Genomic DNA, 27,500 nt, shown 5'->3' on the forward strand with positions numbered 1-27,500 from the left:
TTAATTTCGACAGCCCTAAAATGTATATAAGACAGTGTTATGACTTTTATTGACCTTTTCAATCCTGAGGGTAAAGAAATGTAAGTCAAACATTGCCTGTACAGTTATAAAGGTTTTATTATGGTGAAAGTTGGGCTTTTCACCATTATATTACTTTTGTGTGAAACTACTGTGCAAGCGTGTGTAAGAAGCTGGCAGTACAAGTAGGTTACTAATGTTCATATAAATACAAGCAAGGGCATCAGGTTTAGTTGGAAAGCTCTTATTTAGTCTTAAAGGGACACGGACCTAAGTAGAAGGAAACAGAAGCCAAACAGGCACAGAAGTGACGCAGGTTCAATCCCGGCTTGTAATCTGTCGACATGTGACACACAACATGAAGCGTCTTTGCACTTATTGGCAATTACTGCTACAAATGTCAAACGCCGACTTCACTGTTTTCCGTCTGGTCAACTTGTTGATATTCTCAGGAGAACATCTAGAAACTGAGATTGACACTTAAAAGCAACGTAGCACACGACAAGCAGTTTGAACCTTACAGCAGCATGGGGGTGAAGGCGCACAATCTCCATTATCATCAGAGTTCCCAGTGAGTGTATATAAACACAGCGTCACTGCATACCCATACTGGAACGATGCTTGACCTCCAATTTGTTACGGATCTTGGACAAAATATACTCATGGGAAACTAAAATAGTCTGTTCTGTGTTACCATCATAACTAGATGGATGAGACTTTTAGCAATAGTACTCAGACTAACCAGATACTTTCACATGTTACCAAAATTGTGTGTTTTAGGTGTACTTTTTACTTTTGTAAATGTACTTTTACTTGCATAGTGAATGCTTCTTCTGATCTCTGTGTCTGTACCCAGCCTCTCGCCTAACGTCAACTGGGATATGATCTAGCTCACCCGTGACCCCAATGAGGACAAGTAGAAGTAGAATGCCAAAGAATCAATTTTTATATATTGTAATGACGTTACTCGAGCCGTTACCAAAGGTTTAAAAGCCTTCAATGGAAGTTGTTACAATTAGACTACTGCAGGCCGTAGTCGACCCCAAAATAAACATTTAGGACACAAACAGAAGCGTCTTACTCAAGCATTACTATCACACAACAGGCGTGGGAACCAAATGTTCCCCACATTCTCCACTTATGTCCAGCCTCACTCAGCCCATCAACTCGCAGAACTCTAGTAAACAAAGACCAACACTGGCAGAGAAAGCTGCACGTAACAATGATGCCTTCAAAGCCATGGAAAACTACAAAATAAATTAAATAAACTACATGTGAAACATAACATAATTTGTTACAACATAAATACAATTAAAAAATGTAAAAACATAAAATACTATCCAAAATAATCCTAAAATATTAAATATACTTGTTAAATAATACCCTGGCTTTGTTTTAATACATACTTGGGCCTACTATGCTAATGTATTGTCATATTGGTCATTATAGTGGTACTTTGGGAGCTTAGTGTTTTCTGAGGTGGGGATGGCGTGGCGCGGTTGGGAGAGTGGCCGTGCCAGCAACCTGAGGGTCCCTGGTTCGATCCCCCACCTTCTACCAACCTCCATACGTCCATTGTGTCCTTGAGCAAGACACTTCACCCTTGCTCCTGATGGGTGGTGGTTAGCGCCTTGCATGGCAGCTCCCGCTATCAGTGTGTGAATGTGTGTGTGAATGGGTGAATGTGGAAATAGTGTCAAAGCGCTTTGAGAACCTTGAAGGTAGAAAAGCGCTATACAAGTATAACCCATTTACCATTTACTTGGTGAAATACATTTGAGAACCACTGATCTAAGAAATATAAATCAATATATTGATTAATCGTTACACCATTAATAATTGTCAATATACTGTATATTAAACAGTTTTTATCCCTATACTGTATGTACAACCATATTTGATGAAAATATTCATGAGTTTAACTTACTTAACAGTCATACAGGTGTAAAAAAAAAAAGGTGTGCGTCAGTAGCAATGTGAAAACAACATACAAGTGTGTAGTCAGGATATTTCTTATTGCCGAGAGCTCAAACCACACGTAAATGTTTTTGTGTGTCTGTATGCGGAGTAAAACTATGGAACAAACTGGACTTACAACACAAGCAATGCCAAACTATTAATGGATTTAAACTATTATACAAACATTGGGTCTGGTTCAAATATAGAGATGAGGGTCTTTAATTTGACCTGCGGTTGTACTCTGTCTCAAAGTGTTAACATGTGCTCAATGTTTCCTTACCATTTTTGCGATGTTGTCTATTACCATTGTTGGTATGTTGTCTATTACCATTGTTGGTATGTTGTCTATTACCATTGTTGGTATGTTGTCTATTACCATTGTTGGTATGTTGTCTATTACCATTGTTGGTATTTTGTCTATTACCATTGTTAGTATTTTGCCTATTACCATTGTTGCTATGTTGTCTATTACCATTGTTGCTATGTTGTCTATTACCATTGTTGGTATTTTGCCTATTATCATTGTTGGTATGTTCATTCTTCCTACATTGTTGATACAAATGATTGTTACAGTGTAACAATTATTGTTACCTGTGGTAATGCCACTATGATACAACATGTGTATTATAATCCTTAATCAAAGTAATAGTGAAACTCAATGTAATAATCACTGATTGGAGAACTGGGGGTGGGATTAAATAAATGATCTTCTTCCCACTCCCTTTCAGGCAAAACCGGACCATCATGCTTACATACTGTACATTACCTTTTTTTATGTCATTGCCTGAAATAAATGAATAAATGAAAATGAAAAAAAAAGCAGTAATTATTTCCTATATTGTGGTAGTCTACAGCGAACCTGCTCAGTGGCCTTGTGGTTAGAGAGTCATACCAAAGACTATAAAAATGGGACCCATTACCTCCCTGCTTGGCACTCAGCATCAAAGGTTGGATTTGGGGGTTAAATCACCAAAAATGATTCCCGGGCGCAGCCACCGCTGCTGCTCACTGCTCCCCTCACCTCCCAGGGGGTGGAGCACGGGGATGGGTCAAATGTAGAGGGTAATTTCCCCACACGTAGTGTGTGTGACCATAGACATCTTCTAAGGGTACGCAGCATGGAGCGCTACTGCCTACTGGCGCTGACGAGACGCGGGCCGCCATCTTGGAGTGGTGATCTGCTCCACTCAGTGCAATTCATTTGGCAGGAGCAATGAACTGTCAGCGCATTTAATTCATCTTACCTCACTGAATACCACTGATTTTCACATGCTTTTTTCTCATACGTGTAGCTATGATAAAGGACACGTGTTTTATTATTCATAGTTTGCTTAACAGTAATAGAATATTCTTATATGCTATAAGTGACCAGACGTCCCAGATCAAAACTGGGAATATAATCCCAGAGAAGGGGGGAAAAAACGGTCAGCTATTTTTAAATTGAAGAAACAATATGATTAGATTATATATACATGTGTATATCATACATAAACAATGTATGAATACATTAAATATCTATATATCCTATAGACTGTATCTCTGTTGCTGCAGCAGCAGAGTTTATTCTGTCTTGACACTTTGTATTGATATTTTGTATTACATTCTTCCCTTAAATGATCATGTTTACAGTGATTGTTTTATATGTATTTTGTATGTATGTCGCTTTGGATAAAAGTGTCTGCCAAATACTTAAACGTAAACATATATAAACACCTGAAAGTCTTTATATCAGCTAAAACCAACAATCTGGCTTTTACAATCTTTATCTTCATCATTTATTTCAACTTTATGTTATTCAAGTATGACATGTTTAAATTTAACTAATTTCATTGACAAGCAATTATATTATGGTCATACTCTTGTTTGCTAGCGCAGTGTTTTTCAAACTTTTTTGAGGCAAGGCACATTTTTTTCATTAAAAAAAATCTGGAGGCACACCACCAGCAGAAAACGTTAAAAAAGTTAACTCCACCAGGTCGTCGTGCCTTATTTTGAGTTTGTTGGTATCTTCCTGTGTGTAGTGCTTTAGTTCTTGTCTTGCGCTGTTATTTTGGTGGCCCTTCCTGTTTTGTTAGTGTTTTCCTGTAGCAGCTTCATGTCTTCCTTTGAGCGCTATTCCGCGCACCTGCTTTTATTAGCAAGCAAGGCTATTTACGTTGTTGCTATCCTTCTTTGTGAGGACATTGTTGATTGTCATGTCATGTACTGATGTGCTTTGTGGACGTCGTAAGTTGTTGCTGTCGTCCAGCATTCAGTCTCTGTTTACTTTGTAGCTAGTTCAGTTTGACTTTCGTTTTGCATAGCCTTTTCCTTTCCCTTTCGTTCATTTTGGGTTTAAGCATTACATACCTTTTTTACCTGCACGCCGCCTCCCGCTGTGGTCTGCATATTGGGATGACAACAAACCGTCGTCGTCTCACCCGACACATTCCGACATTTACAAAGAAATGAACTACCTGCTGCCACCTACTGACATGGAGTATTACGTGGTTGCCCTGCCGGGTTCTACACAGCACAGACACTAAGCAACGGCACTTTATTGGCAGATTATAATTATTGATTCCATCCATCTTCTTCCACTTATCCGAGGTCGGGTCACGGGGGCAGCAGCCTAAGCAGGGAAGCCCAGACTTTCCTCTCCCCAGCCACTTTGTCCAGCTCTTCCTGGGGGATCCCGAGGCGTTCCCAGGCCAGCCGAGAGACATAGTCTTCCCAACATGTCCTGGGTCTTCTCCGTGGCCTCCTACCGGTCGGACGTGCCCTAAACACCTCCCTAGGGAGGCGTTCGGATGGCATCCTGACCAGATGCCCGAACCACCTCATCTGGCTCCTCTCCATGTGGAGGAGCAGCGGCTTTACTTTGAGCTTCTCCCGGATGACAGAGCTTCTCACCCTATCTCTAAGGGAGAGCCCCGCCACCCGGCGGAGAAAACTAATTTCGGCCGCTTGTACCCGTGATCTTGTCCTTTTGGTCATAACCCAAAGCTCATGACCATAGGTGAGGATGGGAACATAGATCGACCGGTAAATTGAGTGCTTTGCCTTCCGGCTCAGCTCCTTCTTCACCACAACAGATCGATACAGCGTCCGCATTACTGAAGACGCCGCACGATCCGCCTGTCGATCTCACGATCCACTCTTCCCTCACTCGTGAACAAGACTCCAAGGTACTTGAACTCCTCCACTTGGAGCAGGGTCTCCTCCGCAACCCGGAGATGGCACTCCACCCTTTTCCGAGCGAGAATCATAATTATTGATTTGCAACAAATATTTTTGGGATAAATTAGGTGAAGTTGCATAATTTCCCACGGCACACCAGGCAATGTCTCACGGCACACTAGTGTGCCGCGGCACACTAGTGTGCCGCGGCACAGTGGTTGAAAAACACTCTGCTAGCGGCTACGATTTCAGTACTATTGAAGATCTTTGCTATTTCTCAACTGTGTGGTAATATTCTTTTCACAAAATACAACCAATAGTGCGTTAATGTTAAATATTCTACAGACAAAGGCACTATAGAGAGCCTGCTGACCAACAGCATCTCTGTCTGGACTGGAGCCTGCAGTGCCTCAGACTGGAAGTCTCTCAAGAGAGTGGTGAGGACGGCGGAAAAGATCATCAGGACTCCTCTTCCTCCTATCCAGGAGATCGCAAAAAGCCGCTGCCTGACCAGGGCTCAGAAAATCTACAAAGACTCCTCCCACCCCCACCAAGGACTGTTTTCACTGCTGGACTCTAGAAAGAGGTTCCGCAGCCTCCGAAGCAGAACCTCCAGGTTCTGTAACAGCTTCTTCCCTCAGGCCGTAAGACTCTTGAACGCATCATAAAAATCCCCTCAACTGCCCCCAAAATGGATTAACTCGCTGGAATAAAAAAGACAATATAACATACATCCATAAACGTGGACGCATGTGAAAAAGTGCAATATATTTATCTGTACAGTAACCTATTTATTTATTTATATATGCACCTTATTGCTTTTTTATCCTGCACTACCATGAGCTAATGAAATTAAATGTTGTTCTTATCTGTACTGTAAAGTTCAAATTTAAATGACAATAAAAAGGAAGTCTAAGTCTAATCTTACTTGTGAAAAGTAATCCCCCGATTCCTATTTTCAACAGTCCGCTCATTTGAGCAGGAAAACGCTAAACACCAGCCCGGCATCTTTGTTTTCTACCGGGCAACTGTCAGTTTAGGCTGTTCGCCGGCTCCTCATCACCACTTCAAGATGGCGGCCCAATTTCTCGCGTCACAGCAGCCAATGCTGCGTCTACTTAGAAGATGTCTATGTGTGTGACTATTAGTGGTACTTTAACTTTAACATGAGGCAAAGTTTCAAAGAGAAGCAGACACAACTATGCTACGTTGTAGTATTCCCTGCATAAAAGTCAGTAAAGAGACATCAACACAGGTGTGATGAGCGGGCTGTTAGCATTAGCTTAGCCGGCTAATGCTAGGCCCGCTGGAGTGTTAGTGTGTTTACCTCGGAGATAAAAGGATGCACGGGAACAGCGGGCCTCTCCGGTAGCTTCCTGGTGGTCGTCAAAGCCGGGTCCTCGTCAGCTTACAGGCGCCAACGCCGGAGACTCTCCCCCTTTCCGTGGCTCCTTCCCCCGTGTGTGCTGCAGGGCGACACGTTAGCAGCACCGGCTAACTAGCATCGCTCCGTGTGTCGGCTAGCTAGCATTAGCCGCTCCGGTCAAAGCAGTACGCTAACACCGCCGGGAAGATGTCGATGATGTCCCTTTACGTCGCCCGCTTTAACGGCCTCCGTTGGTGACGAGAAGGGGGTGCGTCTAATGGCAGAAAAGGGCTTGTCGAACGGGGGTAATTTGGCGTTGACTGCCGCCACCACTGCCAGTAGATTTGCTCGTCTCTTGACAAATGGCTGTCGCGGGGATGTGACGTCACATATGCCTTCCCGGCGGCCATCGAGTTTGACGTCATTTTCTTTTGGCAGCTATATATATATATATATATATATATATATATATATATATATATATATATATATATATATATATATATATATATATATATATATATATATATATATATATATATATACAAAAGTTACAACCCCCTAGCGCTGATTTGAACTGTTTTTGTACTTATTTTGATTATTATTATTTCTTGTTTGTTTGTAAATATTGCAATTATAAATAAAGGTTTATAAAAAAAAAATTAAAAAAAATTAAAATAAAAAAATGATTTTTATATATATATATATATATATATATATATATATATATATATATATATATATATATATATATATATATATATATATATATATATATATATATATATAAAATAATTTACACAGTATGTAAAAAAATTTGAAAAGGAATTTTATCTTTCCAACCTCATTATACTATTGGCTAAGTTTTATATTCATAAATGTAAGTTTCTCAATACCCGACCTGTTTTTTGTGCCTTTGAAAAAGAATTAGAACTTTACTTTAAAATGCTTTCTAACCTCTAACAACCAAAAAGCTGTGAAAACGATGATGCTGTGTGCCAAATTTGGATTTTTTACAGAACCTGTGTGAGTCTATAGCTTTACACTTTGTTTGTTATATATATATATATATATATACACATATATTTTGCAGTCTGTTTTAGTTACTTTGAAGTTACTGAAGCTGTTTTGTACTGTTTATGTACTTACTTTGATTATTATTTCTCAACTGTTTGTAAATGTTGAAATTTATAAATAAAGGTTTATAAAAAAAATAATAAAAATAAATAGAAATATATAAATAAAAAAATAAAAATAAAAATAAATAAAAATAAAAATAAATATATACATATATATATTTATTTTTATTTTTATTTTTTATTTTTTTATGTATATATATATATATATATATATATATATATATATATATATATATATATATATATATATATATATATATATATATATATATATATACTGTATATATATATATATATATATATATAAAAGTTACAACCCCCTGGCGCTGATTTGTACTTATTTTGATTATAATTATTTCTCGATTGTTTGTAAATGTTGCAATTTATTAATAAAGGTTTATAAAAAATTTGGAAAAAAAAGAAGAAAAAAATAAATAAAAATAAAATATATATATATATATATATATATATATATATATATATATATATATATATATATATATATATATATATATATATATATACTGTATATATCAGGGGTGGGCAATTAATTTTTACCGGGGGCCGCATGAGCAACCCGAGCACTGCTGGAGGGCCACACTGACAATATTTCAATTAAATTTTGCTCAAATTATTTTTGATATACCGTAAGATAGATAATAATAATAATAATATTTTCATTTAACCTAACTTATCTTTATACAAAAGCAGATTGCTTTTGATGGTTTTATTTTTAACACTTTCTTACACAACACTTCCTGATGTATATTACAATACAAAAATTTCAATTTCTGTCACTTTATCCTGCATCCTCTTTGTTGTGAACGTAGCACGCCTGTAAGGTGATTGGCGAAGAAGAAGGAAGCGTTGCTGTTGCGGAAATGAGGAGTGAGGATTGGTTTTCCTTTTGGAAAGAACGAGATAAGTTGAGCTGTGTTAGTATAGCATGCTCAATAAAAGTTTAAAAAGTGCATCAGACTTGGTGTGCACTTCTTCTGGACGCTACAATTGATGTCAGAAGTGGGATGAAATGCCTCCCAGTTCGCCTTGCCATCAAACCTGGGAGTCTTCATTGAGGGCGGAATTCCCCCCGTGGCAAGCAGCGTGGCTGCACCTGTAAACGCTCTCTCTCTCTCTCTCTCTCTCTCTCTCTCTCTCTTTGCGGCGAGCTCCTCGCGTGGCACGTACCTCCCGATGACGTAGCACACAAACAGTGCAGTATGCGCAAAGTTTTACTTCTGCCACCAATTGTAGCGTCCAGAAGAAGTGCACATCAAGTCTGACGCTCTTTTTAAACTTTTATTGAGCAAGCTATACTAACACAGCTCAACATATCTCGTTCCTTCCACACGCACGTCTCCTCACTCCTCATTTACGCAACTCAAGAAGACAACATCTACTTCAGCAGGTCGTTACACTATATTCTTTAAACACAGCAACGTGTGTACCACAAATAAGCACACAGCTTTACCTTTACTTGTCTTGTTGAAAACACGCCATTCGTCATCAACTTTAACCGGGCATCACTTGTCGCTGTGCGCCTTCCCTCACAGGACATACGCACATATAACACTTTTCAAAATAAAAGCAGCACAGTTGTATTGCACGCACGACAAAAATGTTTTTTAAAATTTATTTTGTAATTTGAGATTGCCGCTGCGCGCACGAGGATACGTCCACACGGAAGTAATACAAATAACGCTTTTCAAAACAAAAGCAGCACCGTTGTATTGCACACTCGAAATAGATGCTTTTTAAAATTTATTTTGTAATTTATAATTGGCCTCACGCGGGCCGGACAGGGACGTACAAAGGGCCGGATGCGGCCCGCGGGCCGCACAATGCCCAGGTCTGGTATATATATATAAATTTACACAGTATGAAAACAAATTTGAAAAGGATTTTTTCTTTGCAACCTCATTATACTGTTGGCTAAGTTTTATATTCATAAATGTAAGTTTCTCAATACCAGACCTGTTTTTTGTGCCTTTAAAAAAGAATTAGAACTTTACTTTGAAACGCTTTCTAACCTCTAACAACCAAAAAATTTGGATTATTTACGGAACTTGTGTGACTCTATGGCTTTACACTTTGTTACATATATATATACATATATATATTTTGCATTCTATTTTAGTTGCTTTATGGAGTTTACAACACCCTGCCGTTGTTTTGTACATGTTTCTGTACATTTTTTGATCATTTCTATTTCTTTGTTTGTATGTAAATAAAATAAATAAAACAGCACTATACAAAACAGCACTATATAAAACAGCACTATATAAAACAGCACAATGCAAAACAACACTATATAAAACAGCACTATATAAAACAGCACTATATATATATATATATTTTTTTATTTTTTTTTATTTTTTTTATAAAAAGTTTCTCGAGATACTTTCTCGTGCGCACGAGATACATGTCTAAAAAAAAAAAAATTCCCATGTCCCTTTAGGGGCTCCGTACATGTATCTCGTGCGCACGAGAAACTTTTTATAAAGTTATAAAAAAAAAAATTAAAAAGTAATAATTAATTATTTATTTTTTTACATTTTTTAGACATGTATCTCGTGCGCACGAGAAACTTTTTATAAAGTTATAAAAAAATAAATGTATAATTTTTTTTTTTTTAGACATGTATCTCATGCGCACGAGAAAGTTTCTCCTGCGCACGATAAACTTTTTATAAAGTTATAAAAAAAATTAAAAAAGTAATAATTTTTATTCATTTTTTTACATTTTTTAGACATGTATCTCGTGCGCAGGAGAAACTTTCTTGTGCGCACGACATACATGTCTAAAAAAAAAATTTAAAAATTTTAAGTATAAAAAAAAAAAATCCCCCCATGTCCCTTTAGGGGCTCTGTAAAAATATTATAAAGGAACATTTTTTAAAATGTTTTACCTCAATCATTTTTCAGCTGAAAACTTGGTAACAGTTTTATCTACAGATTTTTTGAACATTTATGAATTAGTTGTAGAGAAAAAGCACATCAAATTCCCCCACGTGAAGGTTCTAAATCTTCTTGCCTTGTCTGATGTATTGTAAGTGATGATCTTATCTAAAGAGTCATGCAACTATTTCCAGTCGGAGCGGAGTTCCTGCTCAACATCTCATTGTTGGACGGCCAAGGAAAGTTTCACCGTTGCTAATTGATTAGCAGTGACGCAAACATTCTGCATTTTGAACATGAGTAAATAATGTTGTCTGTCAGAAGGACTGCTGATCAACTTGATAAGAAGTGGGGGATGAACACTTTCTAAAGGGACTTTAAAGAATAACTTTGTTTTGAGCGCTAACGTCGCTAATGTCTTTAGCAAATTGGCACGCAATTGCTTGCTAATTAGCATCCGACACAAAGATGATGTGATGTCTTCAGAGGTCAAAGTTCATCTGAGGAAGTTGTCAACATCAACGGCATACCAAAAAAAGAGTTGAACGCATACATGTGTACATTTTACAAGAACAACGTTGTATTTTTACATCAATGATGTATTTTTAAAGGAATAAACTTCTACCACAATTAAAAAGAATACATCTATGAATTTGTACAAGAAATACACATTTTGATATTACTTAAGTTGTATGTTTACTGTAAATCAATCAAGTTGAACCCCGAAACGGACAAGCGGTAGAAAATGGATGGAATCAAGTTGGAATTTTAAGAGGAACTATTTTGTAATTTTGCTGGAATGCAGCTGTGTGTCTTACAAGGATGACGTATTTTTGCATCAATGATGTATTTTTAAAAGAATACAGTTGACATTTTACCAGAATTAAGTTTAATGTAGTTTTTTTGACACTGAAACGTTTGTGATTGTTTACAAGAAATGACATATTTTCAAATTACTTAAGTTGTATAATATATTTTTACAAGAATGCAGCTGTACATTTTACCAGAATAAAGTTGCATTTTTACAGGAATAACGTTGCATTTTTACAAGAATAAAGTTGCAATTTTACAAGAATAATATTTCATAGAAGAATGCAGCTGTAAATTTTACAAGAATAAAGTTGTAATTACAAGAATAAAGTTTTAATTTTACAAGAATAATATATTTTTTACAAGAATGCAGCTGTACATTTTACAAGAATAAAGTTGCATTTTTACAAGAATAAAGTTGCATTTTTACAAGAATTATATTTTTTAGAAGAAAGCAGCTGTGAATTTTACAAGAATAAAGTTGCATTTTTACAAGAATAAAGTTGCATTTTTACAAGAATAAAGTTGCAATTTTACAATAATATTTTTTAGAAGAATGCAGCTGTAAATTTTACAAGAATAAAGTTGTAATTACAAGAATAAAGTTGCATTTTTACAAGAATAAAGTAGCATTTTTACAAGAATAAAGTAGCATTTCTACAAGAATAAAGTTGCAATTTTACAAGAATAATATTTTTTATAAGAATGCAGCTGTAAATTTTACAAGAATAAAGTTGTAATTACAAGAATAAAGTTTTAATTTGACAAGAACAATATATTTTTTTACAAGAATGCAGCTGTACATTTTACAAGAATAAAGTTGCATTTTTACAAGAATAAAGTTGCATTTTTACAAGAATAAAGTTGCATTTTTACAACAAAAAAGTTGCAATTTTACAAGAATAATATTTTTTTTAGAAAAATGCAGCTGTAAATTTTACAAGAATAAAGTTGTAATTACAAGAATAAAGTTTTAATTTTACAAGAATAAAGTTTAATTTTTACAAGAATAAAGTTTAATTTTTACAAGAACAAAGTTGCATTTTTACAAGAATAAAGTTGCAATTTTACAAGAGTAATATTTTTTTTAAAAGAAAGCAGCTTTAAATTTTACAAGAATAAAGTTTCATTTTTACAAGAATAAAGTTGCAATTTTAAAAGAACAAAGTTGCATTTTTACAAGAATAAAGTTGCAATTTTACGAGAATTATATTTTTTTAGAAGAAAGCCGCTTTAAATTTTACAAGAATAAAGTTGCAATTTTACAAGAATAATATTTTTTTTAGAAGAAAGCAGCTTTAAATTTTACAAGAATAAAGTTGCATTTTTACAAGAATAAATTTGCAATTTTACAAGAATAATATTTTTTTAGAAGAAAGCCGCTTTAAATTTTACAAGAATAAAGTTGCAATTTTACAAGAATAATATTTTTTTTAGAAGAAAGCAGCTTTAAATTTTACAAGAATAAAGTTGCATTTTTACGAGATTAAAGTTGCAATTTTACAAGAATAATATTTTTTAGAAGAAAGCCGCTTTAAATTTTACAAGAATAAAGTTGCAATTTTACAAGAATAATATTTTTTTAGAAGAAAGCAGCTTTAAATTTTACAAGAATAAAGTTGCATTTTTACAAGAATAAAGTTGCAATTTTACAAGAATTATATTTTTTTAGAAGAAAGCCGCTTTAAATTTTACAAGAATAGTTGCAATTTTACAAGAATAATATTTTTTTTTAGAAGAAAGCAGCTTTAAATTTTACAAGAATAAAGTTGCAATTTTACAAGAATAATGTTTTTTTTAGAAGAAAGCAGCTTTAAATTTTACAAGAATAAAGTTGCATTTTTACAAGAATAAAGCTGCATTTTTACAAGAATAATTTTTTTTTTTTAGAAGAAAGCAGCTTTAAATTTTACAAGAATAAAGTTTCATTTTTACAAGAATAAAGTTGCAATTTTACAAGAATTATATTTTTTTAGAAGAAAGCCGCTTTAAATTTTACCAGAATAAAGTTGCAATTTTACAAGAATAATATATTTTTTTAGAAGAAAGCAGCTTTAAATTTTACAAGAATAAAGTTGCAATTTTACAAGAATAATATTTTTTTTAGAAGAAAGCAGCTTTAAATTTTACAAGAATAAAGTTGCATTTTTACAAGAATAAAGCTGCATTTTTACAATAATATTTTTTTTAGAAGAAAGCCGCATTAAATTTTACAAGAATAAAGTTGCAATTTTACAAGAATAATATTTTTTTTTAGAAGAAAGCCGCTTTAAATTTTACAAGAATAAAGTTGCAATTTTACAAGAATAATTTTTTTTTTTTTTAAAAGAAAGCAGCTTTAAATTTTACAAGAATAAAGTTGCATTTTTACAAGAATAAAGCTGCATTTTTACAAGAATAAAGTTGCAATTTTACAAGAAAAAAATTGCATTTTTACAAGAATAAAGTTGCAATTTTACAAGAATAAAGTTGCAATTTTACAAGAATAATATTTTTTTTTAGAAGAAAGCAGCTGTAAATTTGAGAAGAATAATGTTTTATTTTTTTTTACAACTAAGAAGTTGCACTTTTGACATTTAACAAAGAATGCAAAAATGAGTGTGATACTAAAGGTGGACAAAATGAAGAGAATTGTTGTAAAAGTCTCAAGTTAATTGACATGTTGACAAGATGCAGAGGAAGAAAGACAAAGTGTTTCCACAGGGACATTTTTATTCCTGTACTATTTACAAGAAGGACAGTCAAATGTACAGTATTAGTATATTTACAATGAAGGCACATCCAAATACTTTCACATTCAGTGCAGACACCAGCTTGGGTTTTTTAGGGATTATTATTATTATTATTATTATTGTTATCAACTTGGAGGTTAGGAGGCGACAAAGAAGACAATGTTGCTTGATTGCTTTCACGTCCATGTCCACTGTCAACCTGCAGTCACAGCAATCAAAGATATGAGTAGTCTTCTTTTTACAGTACAACACACACACACACACACACACACACACACACACACACACACACACACACACACACACACACACACACACACACACACACACACACACACACACACACACACACACACACACACACACACACACACACACGTCTTGTTGTATTAATATTTTCATATATAGTAGGAAAACTAATGAAATTAATAAAGCTTTTGCTTCTATTTCATTATCTGAAAAAATGAATAAAAAGATAAAATAAAAATTGTATTTCCAATTTTTTCCATCATGTAGTGTGCCTCGTAATTCATTTAGTTTTCAATGTCGCCCTCTGGTGGTCAGCATTACATATTACTCTGTGTTATGTGTCTTTTATCCAGCAGAGGTCACTGTTTCCACACCTTGTAGTTCAACTCAAGCAGTAATCATATTTATTGATTGATTGACACAGAAAGCATGGAATCTTTAAAAGTATTTTTTTTTTCTTTGAATACAATTTTACCGGGTCATTTCTTTAGGTACACTATGTAATGACGTGCAATCATTCGCAAAAACATTAAAAAAGTCACTTTTTAGACGAGTTTCAAGGAGAAAAAAGTTACTTTTCAGACGAGTTGATTAAATTCTTATTTATCTTCGGTTTGTAGTTGCAGTTGTGTAAAATAGTTTTGCATCATACCGATATCTGGTCATAATATTTTGGAGAGGGTCAACATTTTAGTTTTCTCATACTTTACTGCAGCATTGATAGAAATAAACAATATGATACAAATATTTTCCTCCTATACAATAAGTGAAAAACATTTTCTACAACACTACAACCTTTTTTAAATGTAAAAAAATGCAACTTTATTCATGTACAAGAACTTTGTTCTTGTTAAATGTTAAGCACATTTTTTGTAAAATTGTAACTTTATTCTTGAAATAAATTTAAAATGTATTTTTACAAAAACTACCACTTTATTCATGTATGATTATAGATTATACTTTTCAACTTGTATTCTTGTAATAGAACACAATTTTATTTGTCTAAAATGCCAAATATGTTTTTGTGAAATGACGACTTTATTTTTGTAAAATTATCATTTTTATCTTTTAAAATTGTTACTTTATTTATGTAATAAACGGTACGGGAATGGGAACTTTATTGTTATAAAATGTTAACTATTTTTGTAGGGGTGTAACTTTATTCTTAAAAAAACAACCCAAAACTTTATTCTTGCAAAAAATACAACCATATTTGCGTACGATTTAAACGTTGTACTTGTAAGATTACAACAATTAATGTGTAAAATTATAAATTTATTTATTACTTTATTATTTATTATAACTGTATTTGTGTAAAATGATACATTTGTTTTTGTGAAGTTCTGACTTTATTTTTGTAAAAATATCACTTATTCTTTTAAAATAACTGTTTTATTTATGTAATAAATTGCAACTATATGCTTGTAAAAATTAAAAAAATAAATTACAATTTTATTCATGTACAAGAGAAGGAACTTTATTTTAAAATTTAAACTTTTTTCCCCAGACTTTTAGCTTTATTTTTTAAATAAACCAAAGCATTCTTCTTGCAAAAATACCTTTTTTTTTTTAATCATAACTTTATACACTTTTATAAATTACAATTTTGGGGGGAAAATTATAAATGCATTTTTGTGAAATTCCAACTTTATTCTGGTAAAAAAAATACTTATTTATTTATGTAATAAGTTACAACTTTATTCTTGTAAAATTATTACTATATTCTTGTAAAATGACTTATTTATCAATGTAATAAGTTACAACTTTATTCTTGTAAATTAGAACTTTATTCTTGTAATATTATTTATTTATTTATGTAATAAGTTACAACTTTATTCTTGTAAAGTTATTTCAATATTTATGTAATAAGTTACAATTTTATTCTTGTAAATTATTGCTTTATTCTTGTAAAATTATTTCATTATTCATGTAATAAGTTACAACTTTATTAATGTAAAATGACTTCTTTATTCATGTAATAAGTTACAATTTTATTCTTGTAAAATTATTTATTTATTCATGTAATAAGTTACAACTTTATTCTTGTAAAATTACTTCTTTATTCATGTAATAAGTTTATTTTGTAAAATGATTACTTTATTCTTGTTAAAAAAATTAAAAACAATTTTTAGACAAGTATTTTTATTTTCAAATAAACTAAATAATTATTCTGGCAAGAAATTTTTTTTTTTTTTTCGTAAATGATTATAACTTTATAGTTGTAAAATTACATATTTGTGGGTAAAAGTATACATTTATTTTCGTAATTATAACTTTATTCTTGTAATAAGATTTATTTATTTATGTAGTGAGTTACAACTTTATTCTTGTAAAATTATTTCAATATTTATGTGATAAGTTACAACTTTATTCTTGTAAATTATTGCTTTATTCTTGTAAAATTATTTCATTATTCATGTAAAAAGTTACAACTATATTATTGTAAAATTACTTACTTATTAATGTCATAAGTTACAACTTTATTCTTGTAAAATTACTTCTTTTTTCATGTTATAAGTTTATTTTTGTAAAATAATTACTTTATTCTTGTTTTAAAAAATCAATTATTTTTAGACTTGTAACTTTTTTTTTAAATAAACTAAACAATTATTCTCGCAAAAAATATAAATTTTTTTCCAGTTGTAAATTTACATCTTTTTTGGGCAAAACTATAAATTTATTTTCGTCAAACTTTGTTTTGGTAAAAGTATTTCTTTATTCATGTAATAAATAATAACTTTATTCTTGTCAAATTATTTCATTATTTATGTATTAAGGTACAACTTTATTCTTGTCAAATTATTAAAATATTTATGTAATAAGTTACAACTTTATTATTGTAAATTATAACTTTATTCTTGTAATATGATTTATTTATTTATGTAATAAGTTACAACTTTATTCTTGTAAAATTACTTCTTTATTCATGTAATAAGTTTATTTTTGTTAAAAGATTACTTTATTCTTGTTAAAAAAAAAAAAAAAAATTTTTTAGACTTGTAATTTTATTTTCAAATAAACTAAATCATTATTCTTGCAATAAAAAAAAAAAAATCCGTAAATAATTATAACTTTATAGTTGTAAAATGACATCTTTTTGGGATAAAAATATACATTTATTTTCATCCAACTTTGTTCTGGTAAAAGTTCATTTATGTAATAAGTAAATTATAATTTATTATAAATTATTACTTTATTCTTGTCAAATTATTACTCTATTTATGTAATAAGGTACAACTTTATTCTTGTAAAATTGTTACTATATTCTTGTAAAATGATTTATTTATCTATGTAATAAGTTACAACTTTATTGTTGTAAAATTATTTCAATATTTATGTAATAAGTTACAACTTTATTATTGTAAATTATTGCTTTATTCTTGTAAAATTATTTCATTATTCATGTAATAAGTTACAAATTTATTCTTGTAAATTATTGCTTTATTCTTGTAAAATTATTTCATTATTCATGTAATAAGTTACAACTTTATTCTTGTAAAATTACTTCTTTATTCATGTAATAAGTTTATTTTTGTAAAATGATTACTTTATTCTTGTTTAAAAAATTAAAAAACATTTTTAGACTAGTAATTTTATTTTCAAATAAACTAAATAACTATTCTCGCAATAAATAAAAAAAAATTCGTAAATTTTTATAACTTTATAATTGTAAAATTACATATTTTTGGGGTAAAATTATAAATTTATTTTCATCCAACTTTGTTCTCGTAAAAGTTTATTTATGTAATAAGTAATAACTTTATTCTTGTCAAATTATTACTTTTTTCTTGTCAAATTATTACTTTATGTAATAAGGTACAACTTTATTCTTGTCAAATTATAAAAAAATATTTATGTAACGAGTTACAACTTTATTATTGTAAAATTATTACTTTATTCTTGTAAAATTACTATTTTATTCTTGTAAAAATATAGACAAATATGTAACGAGTTACAACTTTATTATTGTAAAAGTATTACTTTATTCTTGTAAAATTACTACTTTATTCTTGTAAAATTAAAATATTTATGTAATGAGTTATAACTTTACTCTTGTAAAATTATTAAAATATTTATGTAATAATTTACAACTTTATTATTGTAAAATTATTACTTTATTCTTGCAAAATTGCTATTTTATTCTTGTAAAATTATGACTTTATTTATACATCCGGTACAACTTTATTCTTGTCAAATTATTAAAAAATATTTATGTAATGAGTTACAACTTTATTATTGTAAAATTATTACTTTATTCTTGTAAAATTACTATTTTATTCTTGTAAAAATATTAACAAATATGTAATGAGTTACAACTTTATTATTGTAAAATTATTACTTTATTCTTGTAAAATTACTATTTTATTCTTGTAAAATTAAAATATTTATGTAATGAGTTATAACTTTATTCTTGTAAAATTATTAAAATATTTATGTAATAAGTTACAACTTTATTATTGTAAAATTATGACTTTATTCTTGCAAAATTACTATTTTATTCTTGTAAAATTATGACTTTATTTATACATCCGGTACAACTTTATTCTTGTCAAATTATTAAAAAAAATATTTATGTAATGTGTTACAACTTTATTATTGTAAAATTATTACTTTATTCTTGTAAAATTACTATTTTATTCTTGTAAAATTAAAATATTTATGTAATGAGTTATAACTTTATTCTTGTAAAATTATTAAAATATTTATGTAATAAGTTACAACTTTATTATTGTAAAATTATTACTTTATTCTTGTAAAATTCCTATTTTATTCTTGTAAAATTAAAATATTTATGTAATGAGTTATAACTTTACTCTTGTAAAATTATTAAAATATTTATGTAATAAGTTACAACTTTATTATTGTTTAATTATTACTTTATTCTTGCAAAATTACTATTTTATTCTTGTAAAATTATGACTTTATTTATACATCCGGTACAACTTTATTCTTGTCAAATTATTAAAAAATATTTATGTAATGAGTTACAACTTTATTACTGTAAAATGATTACTTTATTCTTGTAAAATTACTATTTTATTCTTGTAAAAATATTAACCAATATGTAATGAGTTAGAACTTTATTATTGTAAAATTATTACTTTATTCTTGTAAAATTACTATTTTATTCTTGTAAAATTAAAATATTTATGTAATGAGTTATAACTTTATTCTTGTAAAATTATTAAAATATTTATGTAATAAGTTACAACTTTATTATTGTAAGATTATTACTTTATTCTTGCAAAATTACTATTTTATTCTTGTAAAATTATGACTTTATTCTTGCAAAAATTACTATTTTATTCTTGTAAAAATATTAACAAATATGTAATGAGTTACAACTTTATTATTGTAAAATTATCACTTTATTCTTGTAAAATTACTATTTTATTCTTGTAAAATTAAAATATTTATGTAATGAGTTATAACTTTACTCTTGTAAAATTATTAAAATATTTATGTAATAAGTTACAACTTTATTATTGTTTAATTATTACTTTATTCTTGCAAAATTACTATTTTATTCTTGTAAAATTATGACTTTATTTATACATCCGGTACAACTTTATTCTTGTCAAATTATTAAAAAATATTTATGTAATGAGTTACAACTTTATTACTGTAAAACTATTACTTTATTCTTGTAAAATTACTATTTTATTCTTGTAAAAATATTAACAAATATGTAATGAGTTACAACTTATTATTGTAAAATTATTACTTTATTCTTGTGAAATTACTATTTTATTATTGTAAAATTAAAATATTTATGTAATGAGTTATAACTTTACTCTTGTAAAATTATTAAAATATTTATGTAATAAGTTACAACTTTATTATTGTTTAATTATTACTTTATTCTTGCAAAATTACTATTTTATTCATGTAAAATTATGACTTTATTTATACATCCGGTACAACTTTATTCTTGTCAAATTATTAAAAAATATTTATGTAATGAGTTACAACTTTATTATTGTAAAATTATTACTTTATTCTTGTAAAATTACTATTTTATTCTTGTAAAAATATTAACAAATATGTAATGAGTTACAACTTTATTATTGTAAAATTATTACTTTATTCTTGTAAAATTACTATTTTATTCTTGTAAAATTAAAATATTTATGTAATGAGTTATAACTTTATTCTTGTAAAATTATTAAAATATTTATGTAATAAGTTACAACTTTATTATTGTAAAATTATGACTTTATTCTTGCAAAATTACTATTTTATTCTTGTAAAATTATGACTTTATTTATACATCCGGTACAACTTTATTCTTGTCAAATTATTAAAAAAAATATTTATGTAATGTGTTACAACTTTATTATTGTAAAATTATTACTTTATTCTTGTAAAATTACTATTTTATTCTTGTAAAATTAAAATATTTATGTAATGAGTTATAACTTTATTCTTGTAAAATTATTAAAATATTTATGTAATAAGTTACAACTTTATTATTGTAAAATTATTACTTTATTCTTGTAAAATTCCTATTTTATTCTTGTAAAATTAAAATATTTATGTAATGAGTTATAACTTTACTCTTGTAAAATTATTAAAATATTTATGTAATAAGTTACAACTTTATTATTGTTTAATTATTACTTTATTCTTGCAAAATTACTATTTTATTCTTGTAAAATTATGACTTTATTTATACATCCGGTACAACTTTATTCTTGTCAAATTATTAAAAAATATTTATGTAATGAGTTACAACTTTATTACTGTAAAATGATTACTTTATTCTTGTAAAATTACTATTTTATTCTTGTAAAAATATTAACCAATATGTAATGAGTTAGAACTTTATTATTGTAAAATTATTACTTTATTCTTGTAAAATTACTATTTTATTCTTGTAAAATTAAAATATTTATGTAATGAGTTATAACTTTATTCTTGTAAAATTATTAAAATATTTATGTAATAAGTTACAACTTTATTATTGTAAGATTATTACTTTATTCTTGCAAAATTACTATTTTATTCTTGTAAAATTATGACTTTATTCTTGCAAAAATTACTATTTTATTCTTGTAAAAATATTAACAAATATGTAATGAGTTACAACTTTATTATTGTAAAATTATCACTTTATTCTTGTAAAATTACTATTTTATTCTTGTAAAATTAAAATATTTATGTAATGAGTTATAACTTTACTCTTGTAAAATTATTAAAATATTTATGTAATAAGTTACAACTTTATTATTGTTTAATTATTACTTTATTCTTGCAAAATTACTATTTTATTCTTGTAAAATTATGACTTTATTTATACATCCGGTACAACTTTATTCTTGTCAAATTATTAAAAAATATTTATGTAATGAGTTACAACTTTATTACTGTAAAACTATTACTTTATTCTTGTAAAATTACTATTTTATTCTTGTAAAAATATTAACAAATATGTAATGAGTTACAACTTATTATTGTAAAATTATTACTTTATTCTTGTGAAATTACTATTTTATTATTGTAAAATTAAAATATTTATGTAATGAGTTATAACTTTACTCTTGTAAAATTATTAAAATATTTATGTAATAAGTTACAACTTTATTATTGTTTAATTATTACTTTATTCTTGCAAAATTACTATTTTATTCATGTAAAATTATGACTTTATTTATACACCCGGTACAACTTTATTCTTGTCAAATTATTTTTAAAAATTTATGTACTGAGTTACAACTTTATTATTGTAAAATTATTACTTTATTATTGTAAAATTACTATTTTATTCTTGTAAAAATATTAACAAATATGTAATGAGTTACAACTTTATTATTGAAAAATTATTACTTTATTCTTGTAAAATTACTATTTTATTCTTGTAAAATTAAAATATTTATGTAATGAGTTATAACTTTACTCTTGTAAAATTATTAAAATATTTATGTAATAAGTTACAACTTTATTATTGTTTAATTATTACCTTATTCTTTTAAAATTACTATTTTATTCTTGTAAAATTATGACTTTATTTATACAGCCGGTACAACTTTATTCTTGTCAAATTATTAAAAACTATTTATGCAATGAGTTACAACTTTATTATTGTAAAATTATTACTTTATTCTTGTAAAATTACTATTTTATTCTTGTAAAAATATTAACAAATATGTAATGAGTTACAACTTTATTATTGAAAAATTATTTCTTTATTCTTGCAAAATTACTATTTTATTCTTGTAAAATTAAAATATTTATGTAATGAGTTATAACTTTATTCTTGTAAAATTATTAAAATATTTATGTAATGAGTTACAACTTTATTATTGTAAAATTATTACTTTATTCTTGTAAAATTACTATTTTATTCTTGTAAAATATTAACAAATATGTAATGAGTTACAACTTTATTATTGTAAAATTATTACTTTATTCTTGTAAAATTAAAATATTTATGTAATGAGTTATAACTTTATTCTTGTAAAATTATTAAAATATTTATGTAATAAGTTACAACTTTATCACTGTAAAATTATTAACAAATATGTAATGAGTTACAACTTTATTATTGTAAAATTATTACTTTATTCTTGTAAAATTACTATTTTATTCTTGTAAAATTAAAATGTTTATGTAATGAGTTACAACTTTATTCTTGTAAAATTATAAAAATATTTATGTAATAAGTTACAACTTTATTATTGTAAAATTATTACTTTATTCTTGTAAAATTACTATTTTATTCTTGTAAAAATATTAACAAATATGTAATGAGTTACAACTTTATTATTGTAAAATTATTACTTTTATTCTTGTAAAATTAAAATATTTATGTAATGAGTTATAACTTTATTCTTGTAAAATTATTAAAATATTTATGTAATAAGTTACAACTTTATTACTGTAAAATTATTACTTTATTCTTGCAAAATTACTATTTTATTCCTGTAAAATTATGACTTTATTTATACACCCGCTACAACTTTATTCTTGTAAAAAGATAGATGCATCCATGTAGCACCACATCACAACTTTGTGTGTTTTTATCATTTTTATTTTTGTGAAATTAAAACTTAATTCATTACTCTTTTTTTTTTTTTGACAAATTGAGACTTTAAAAAAATTAATTAAAATGTTATTATTTGTTAAAAAATACCATTGTGTATATTTACAACTATTATTGTAAAACCGTGATTTTTTTTCTTGCCACTTCAACTTAATTTGTGTAAAACGACAACTTCATTGGTGTGTGCTTGTGTCACTCTGCTAGTTGCACACCTGTCAGTCATTACCACAGTGTTGTGCAACTTAACACGCACACACACTCACACACACACACACACACACACACACACACACACACACACGCACACACATTGTAATTACTCAACCTTTTCCCAGGCTATTTTTAAAATGTCCTAATGTATTCATTCAGATGACACCATGGCCTGGTCTGCTAAAGAACTTACCGTCTTTTTTCATCCACTGGTCCAACTCCTCCATCTCCAGCTCCAAGACGGAGGGCACGTCTTCTTCAAACATGGGCCTGACAACAAAACAACACACAAAAAAAGGTCACCAGCTTGTATAACATAGTTTGTAAAAGTGTTGAAGCCTTTAACAAAACAAAAAAAGTTAATAGCACAACCAATAAGAAGTACAGAGGGTTGCCAAATAGTGAGTGTACATTGAGCTGCTAACGTGACGTCACCACGGGAGAGGAGCGGCCTTGGCAAAGAAGAAAAGTGCGATGATAACCATAGAACACGAAGACATGTTGCTCAGTACATTAACAACAATACAAGTTATTACCTAAAAAACTACTATTCAGCTAGTAGAACTACTAGCTAGAGCAGTGTTTTTCAACCTTTTTTGAGCCAAGGCACATTTTTTGCGTTGAAAAAGCAGAAATCATTTAAAAACTAAACTCAGTTGACAGTAAAAAGTCGTTGGATATGACTTTAAAGCATAACCAAGCATGCATCACTATAGCTCTTGTCTCAAAGTAGGTGTACTGTCACCACCTGTCACATCACACCCTGACTTAATTGGACTTTTTTGCTGTTTTTACGTGTGTAGTGTTTTACTTCTTGTCTTGCGCTCCTATTTTGGTGTTATGTCATGTTCGAATGTACTTTGTGGACGCCGTCTGCTGCTTCCACACGCTGTAAGTCTTTGCTGTCGTCCAGCATTCTGTTTTTGTTGACTTTGTAGCCATTTCAGTTTTAGTTTGGTTCTGCATAGCCTTCCCTAAGCTTCAATGCCTTTTCTTAGGGGCACTCACCTTTTGTTTATTTTTGGTTTACGCATTAGACACCTTTTTACCTGCACTCTGCCTCCCGCTGTTTCTGACATTTACAAAGCAATTAGCTACCTACTGATATGGAGGAGTATTACACGGTTACTCCGCCGAGCTCTAGACAGCACCGACACTCAACAACAACACATCATTTGCAGACTATAATTACTGCTTTGCAAACAATATTTTTTAACCCAAATAGGTGAAATTAGATCATCTCCCACGGCACACCAGACTGTGGTTGAAAAACACCGAGCTAGACAACACATCGCATTAATTCCAGTAGTACCTATAAAGCACCACTAGGTGGCAGTGTCCTCAAAAACTTAAGTTGTTTTACTTTATTTAAGTTTGATTATTAACTTCTTATTACACTTGTACGTAACAATGTTACCTTGTAAATAAATATGTCCAGTAGAATGCTTTTATAACGTACGTACATTGGCACTTTGTCCAGGCTGGACCCGTCCAGATATGGATCATCTTTTCCTGAATCTGAACAAACACAAAACGTGATTTTGGATCATGCTTTTGTCAACCAAAATAAAACATAAATGTGTATATTTGACTTATATGATGACAAAAATGTACTCTTTGAGGTCCTAAATGTACAAACCCCGTTTCCATATGAGTTGGGAAATTGTGTTGGATGTAAATATAAACAACGTGTTGCTGGCATCAAATTCTAAAGTTAATGATTATATGCAAAAAAAATTGTTTTTATCAGTTTGAACATCAAATATGTTGTCTTTGTAGCATATTCAACTGAATATGGGTTGAAAAGGATTTGCAAATCATTGTATTCCGTTTATATTTACATCTAACACCATTTCCCAACTCATATGGAAACGGGGTTTGTACAGTAAATACAATAAGTGATCAAGTGGCATTGGAAGTATTTACCGGGGTTTGCTGGCTCTCTCCTGAACTTGCGTTTGATGAAGAGGCCAAAAACAATCATGGCGATGATGAGGACCGCCAGGGCCACGGGGATGATGACCACGCTCAGACTCAGGCTGTTGTCTCCCAGAGGACTGAGGGTGGAGTCGGGGAAGCTGCTATTAGCATCAGGGCTTGTTTCTGAAAATAATAATACATGTATAATGTAGTGTTAGATCAGGGGTCAGCAACCTTTTTGAAACCAAGAGCTACTTCTTCGGGTACTGATTCATGCGAAGGGCTACCAGTTTGATACACACTTAAATAAATTGCCAGAAATAGCCAATTTGCTCAATTTACCTTTAACTCTATGTTATTATTAATAATTAATTATTTTTACAGTTAATTGAACGGTTTAAAAGAGGAGAAAACACGAAAAAAATGACAATTACATTTTGAAACATAGTTTATCTTCAATTTCGACTCTTTAAAATTCAAAATTCAACCGAAAAAAAGAAGAGGAAAAACTAGCTAATTCGAATCTTTTTTAAAAAATTAAGAATAATAATTTATGTAACATCATTAGTCATTTTTCCTGATTAAGATTAATTTTAGAATTTTGATGACATGTTTTAAATAGGTTAAAATCCAATTTGCACTTTGTTAAATAAATAAATAAATAATAATTGTTAGAATATATAACAAATTGGACCGAGCTATATTTCTAACAAAGACTAATCATTATTTCATCTAGATTTTCCAGAACAAAATTTTTAAAAGAAATTCAAAAGACTTTGAAATAAGACTTAAATTTGATTCTACAGATTTTCTAGCTTTGCCAGAATATTTTTTTTGAATTTTAATCATAATAAGTTTGAAGAAATATTTCACAAATATTCTTCGTTAAAATAAACAGCAGCTAAAATGAAAAATTAAATTAAAATGTATTCATTATTCTTTACAATAAAAAGGATACATTTACTTGAACATTGATTTAAATGGTCAGGAAAGAAGAGGAAGGAACTTAAAAGGTAAAAAGGTATATGTGTTTAAAAATCCTAAAATAATTTTTAAGGTTGTATTTTTTCTCTAAAATTGTCTTTCTGAAAGTTATAAGAAGCAAAATAAAAAAAATAATGAATTAATTTAAACAAGTGAAGACCAAGTCTTTAAAATATTTTATTGGATTTTCAAATTCTATTTGAGTTTTGTCTCTCTTAGAATTAAAAATGTCGGGCAAAGCGAGACCAGCTTGCTAGTAAATAAATACAATTTAAAAAATAGAGGCAGCTCACTGGTAAGTGCTGCTATTTGAGCTATTTTTAGAACAGGCCAGCGGGCGACTCATCTGGTCCTTACGGGCGACCTGGTGCCCGCGGGCACCGCGTTGGTGACCCCTGCTCCAGACTAAGCACGCTACATGCACACAACCATTTCCTGGGGTTGCCTAGGCGACTAGGGATGCGGATGTGCTGTAAGATAAAATATCATTTTATGAAGTGGGGTTTGGCTGCATGTTGCCAAGCCGCGCATCAGCTGACGAGACAGCTGTTCGCCGCCACGCTAAGAAGGTATCCACAGTATCAATTAAACTGTTTGACAAAACTATTCATGCCTTCTGTTGGGTATGTTATCATCTCAGTTTTAAATTCTCTTTTTGAAGTTTTTAATCTGTCCATATGTTGCATAGGTAATAAAGGCCACTTCCAGTCATAGTCAATGTTGTTTCAGAGATCAAGTGACCTATGATCAGTTCATCTCATGTAAACATATTTGCACGGGACTAATAATGCTTCAAAATGTGCCTGTTCAAACTATGTGGATTATCATTTCTGTGAGGCTATGAATACATTTGGATTATTCTGTTGTCAGCTTGGTGTTTTCTGGGAGATAAACTGAGGAATATCTGCCAAAAACTGAGGGATGATCAGCGCCGTTATCGCAGAAGGGGTGGCTGATCTGAAGTCAGTGTTCCACTTGAGGAAGTTACAGAGTCTGTCCAAGAATGGATAACTG

The 27,500-nt window shown here is 29.4% G+C and overlaps 2 protein-coding genes across 4 annotated transcripts in view; both read right to left on the reverse strand.

Moving 5' to 3' along the window:
- LOC133639515 (cilia- and flagella-associated protein 251-like) overlaps positions 1–6,902 on the reverse strand; it is a 128,710-nt gene extending 121,808 nt beyond the window's left edge. For all 3 annotated transcript variants that reach the window (XM_062032870.1, XM_062032868.1, XM_062032871.1), the window contains exon 1: positions 6,464–6,902. The gene's annotated coding sequence lies outside the window, so the exon portion shown is untranslated. The remainder of the gene's footprint in view (positions 1–6,463) is intronic.
- Positions 6,903–14,042: 7,140 nt separating this feature from the next.
- Positions 14,043–27,500, reverse strand: part of LOC133639516 (uncharacterized) — a 20,703-nt gene continuing 7,245 nt past the window's right edge. Inside the window, exons 5-8 of the mRNA XM_062032872.1 lie at positions 25,509–25,685; positions 25,046–25,100; positions 23,776–23,852; positions 14,043–14,279 (exon numbers count right to left, since the gene is read on the reverse strand). Coding sequence (XP_061888856.1) covers positions 14,275–14,279; positions 23,776–23,852; positions 25,046–25,100; positions 25,509–25,685 — 314 coding nt within the window. The 3' untranslated portion in view covers positions 14,043–14,274. The remainder of the gene's footprint in view (positions 14,280–23,775; positions 23,853–25,045; positions 25,101–25,508; positions 25,686–27,500) is intronic.

Source organism: Entelurus aequoreus, linkage group LG22 (genome assembly GCF_033978785.1).
Source record: "Entelurus aequoreus isolate RoL-2023_Sb linkage group LG22, RoL_Eaeq_v1.1, whole genome shotgun sequence".
Lineage (NCBI taxonomy): Eukaryota > Metazoa > Chordata > Actinopteri > Syngnathiformes > Syngnathidae > Entelurus > Entelurus aequoreus.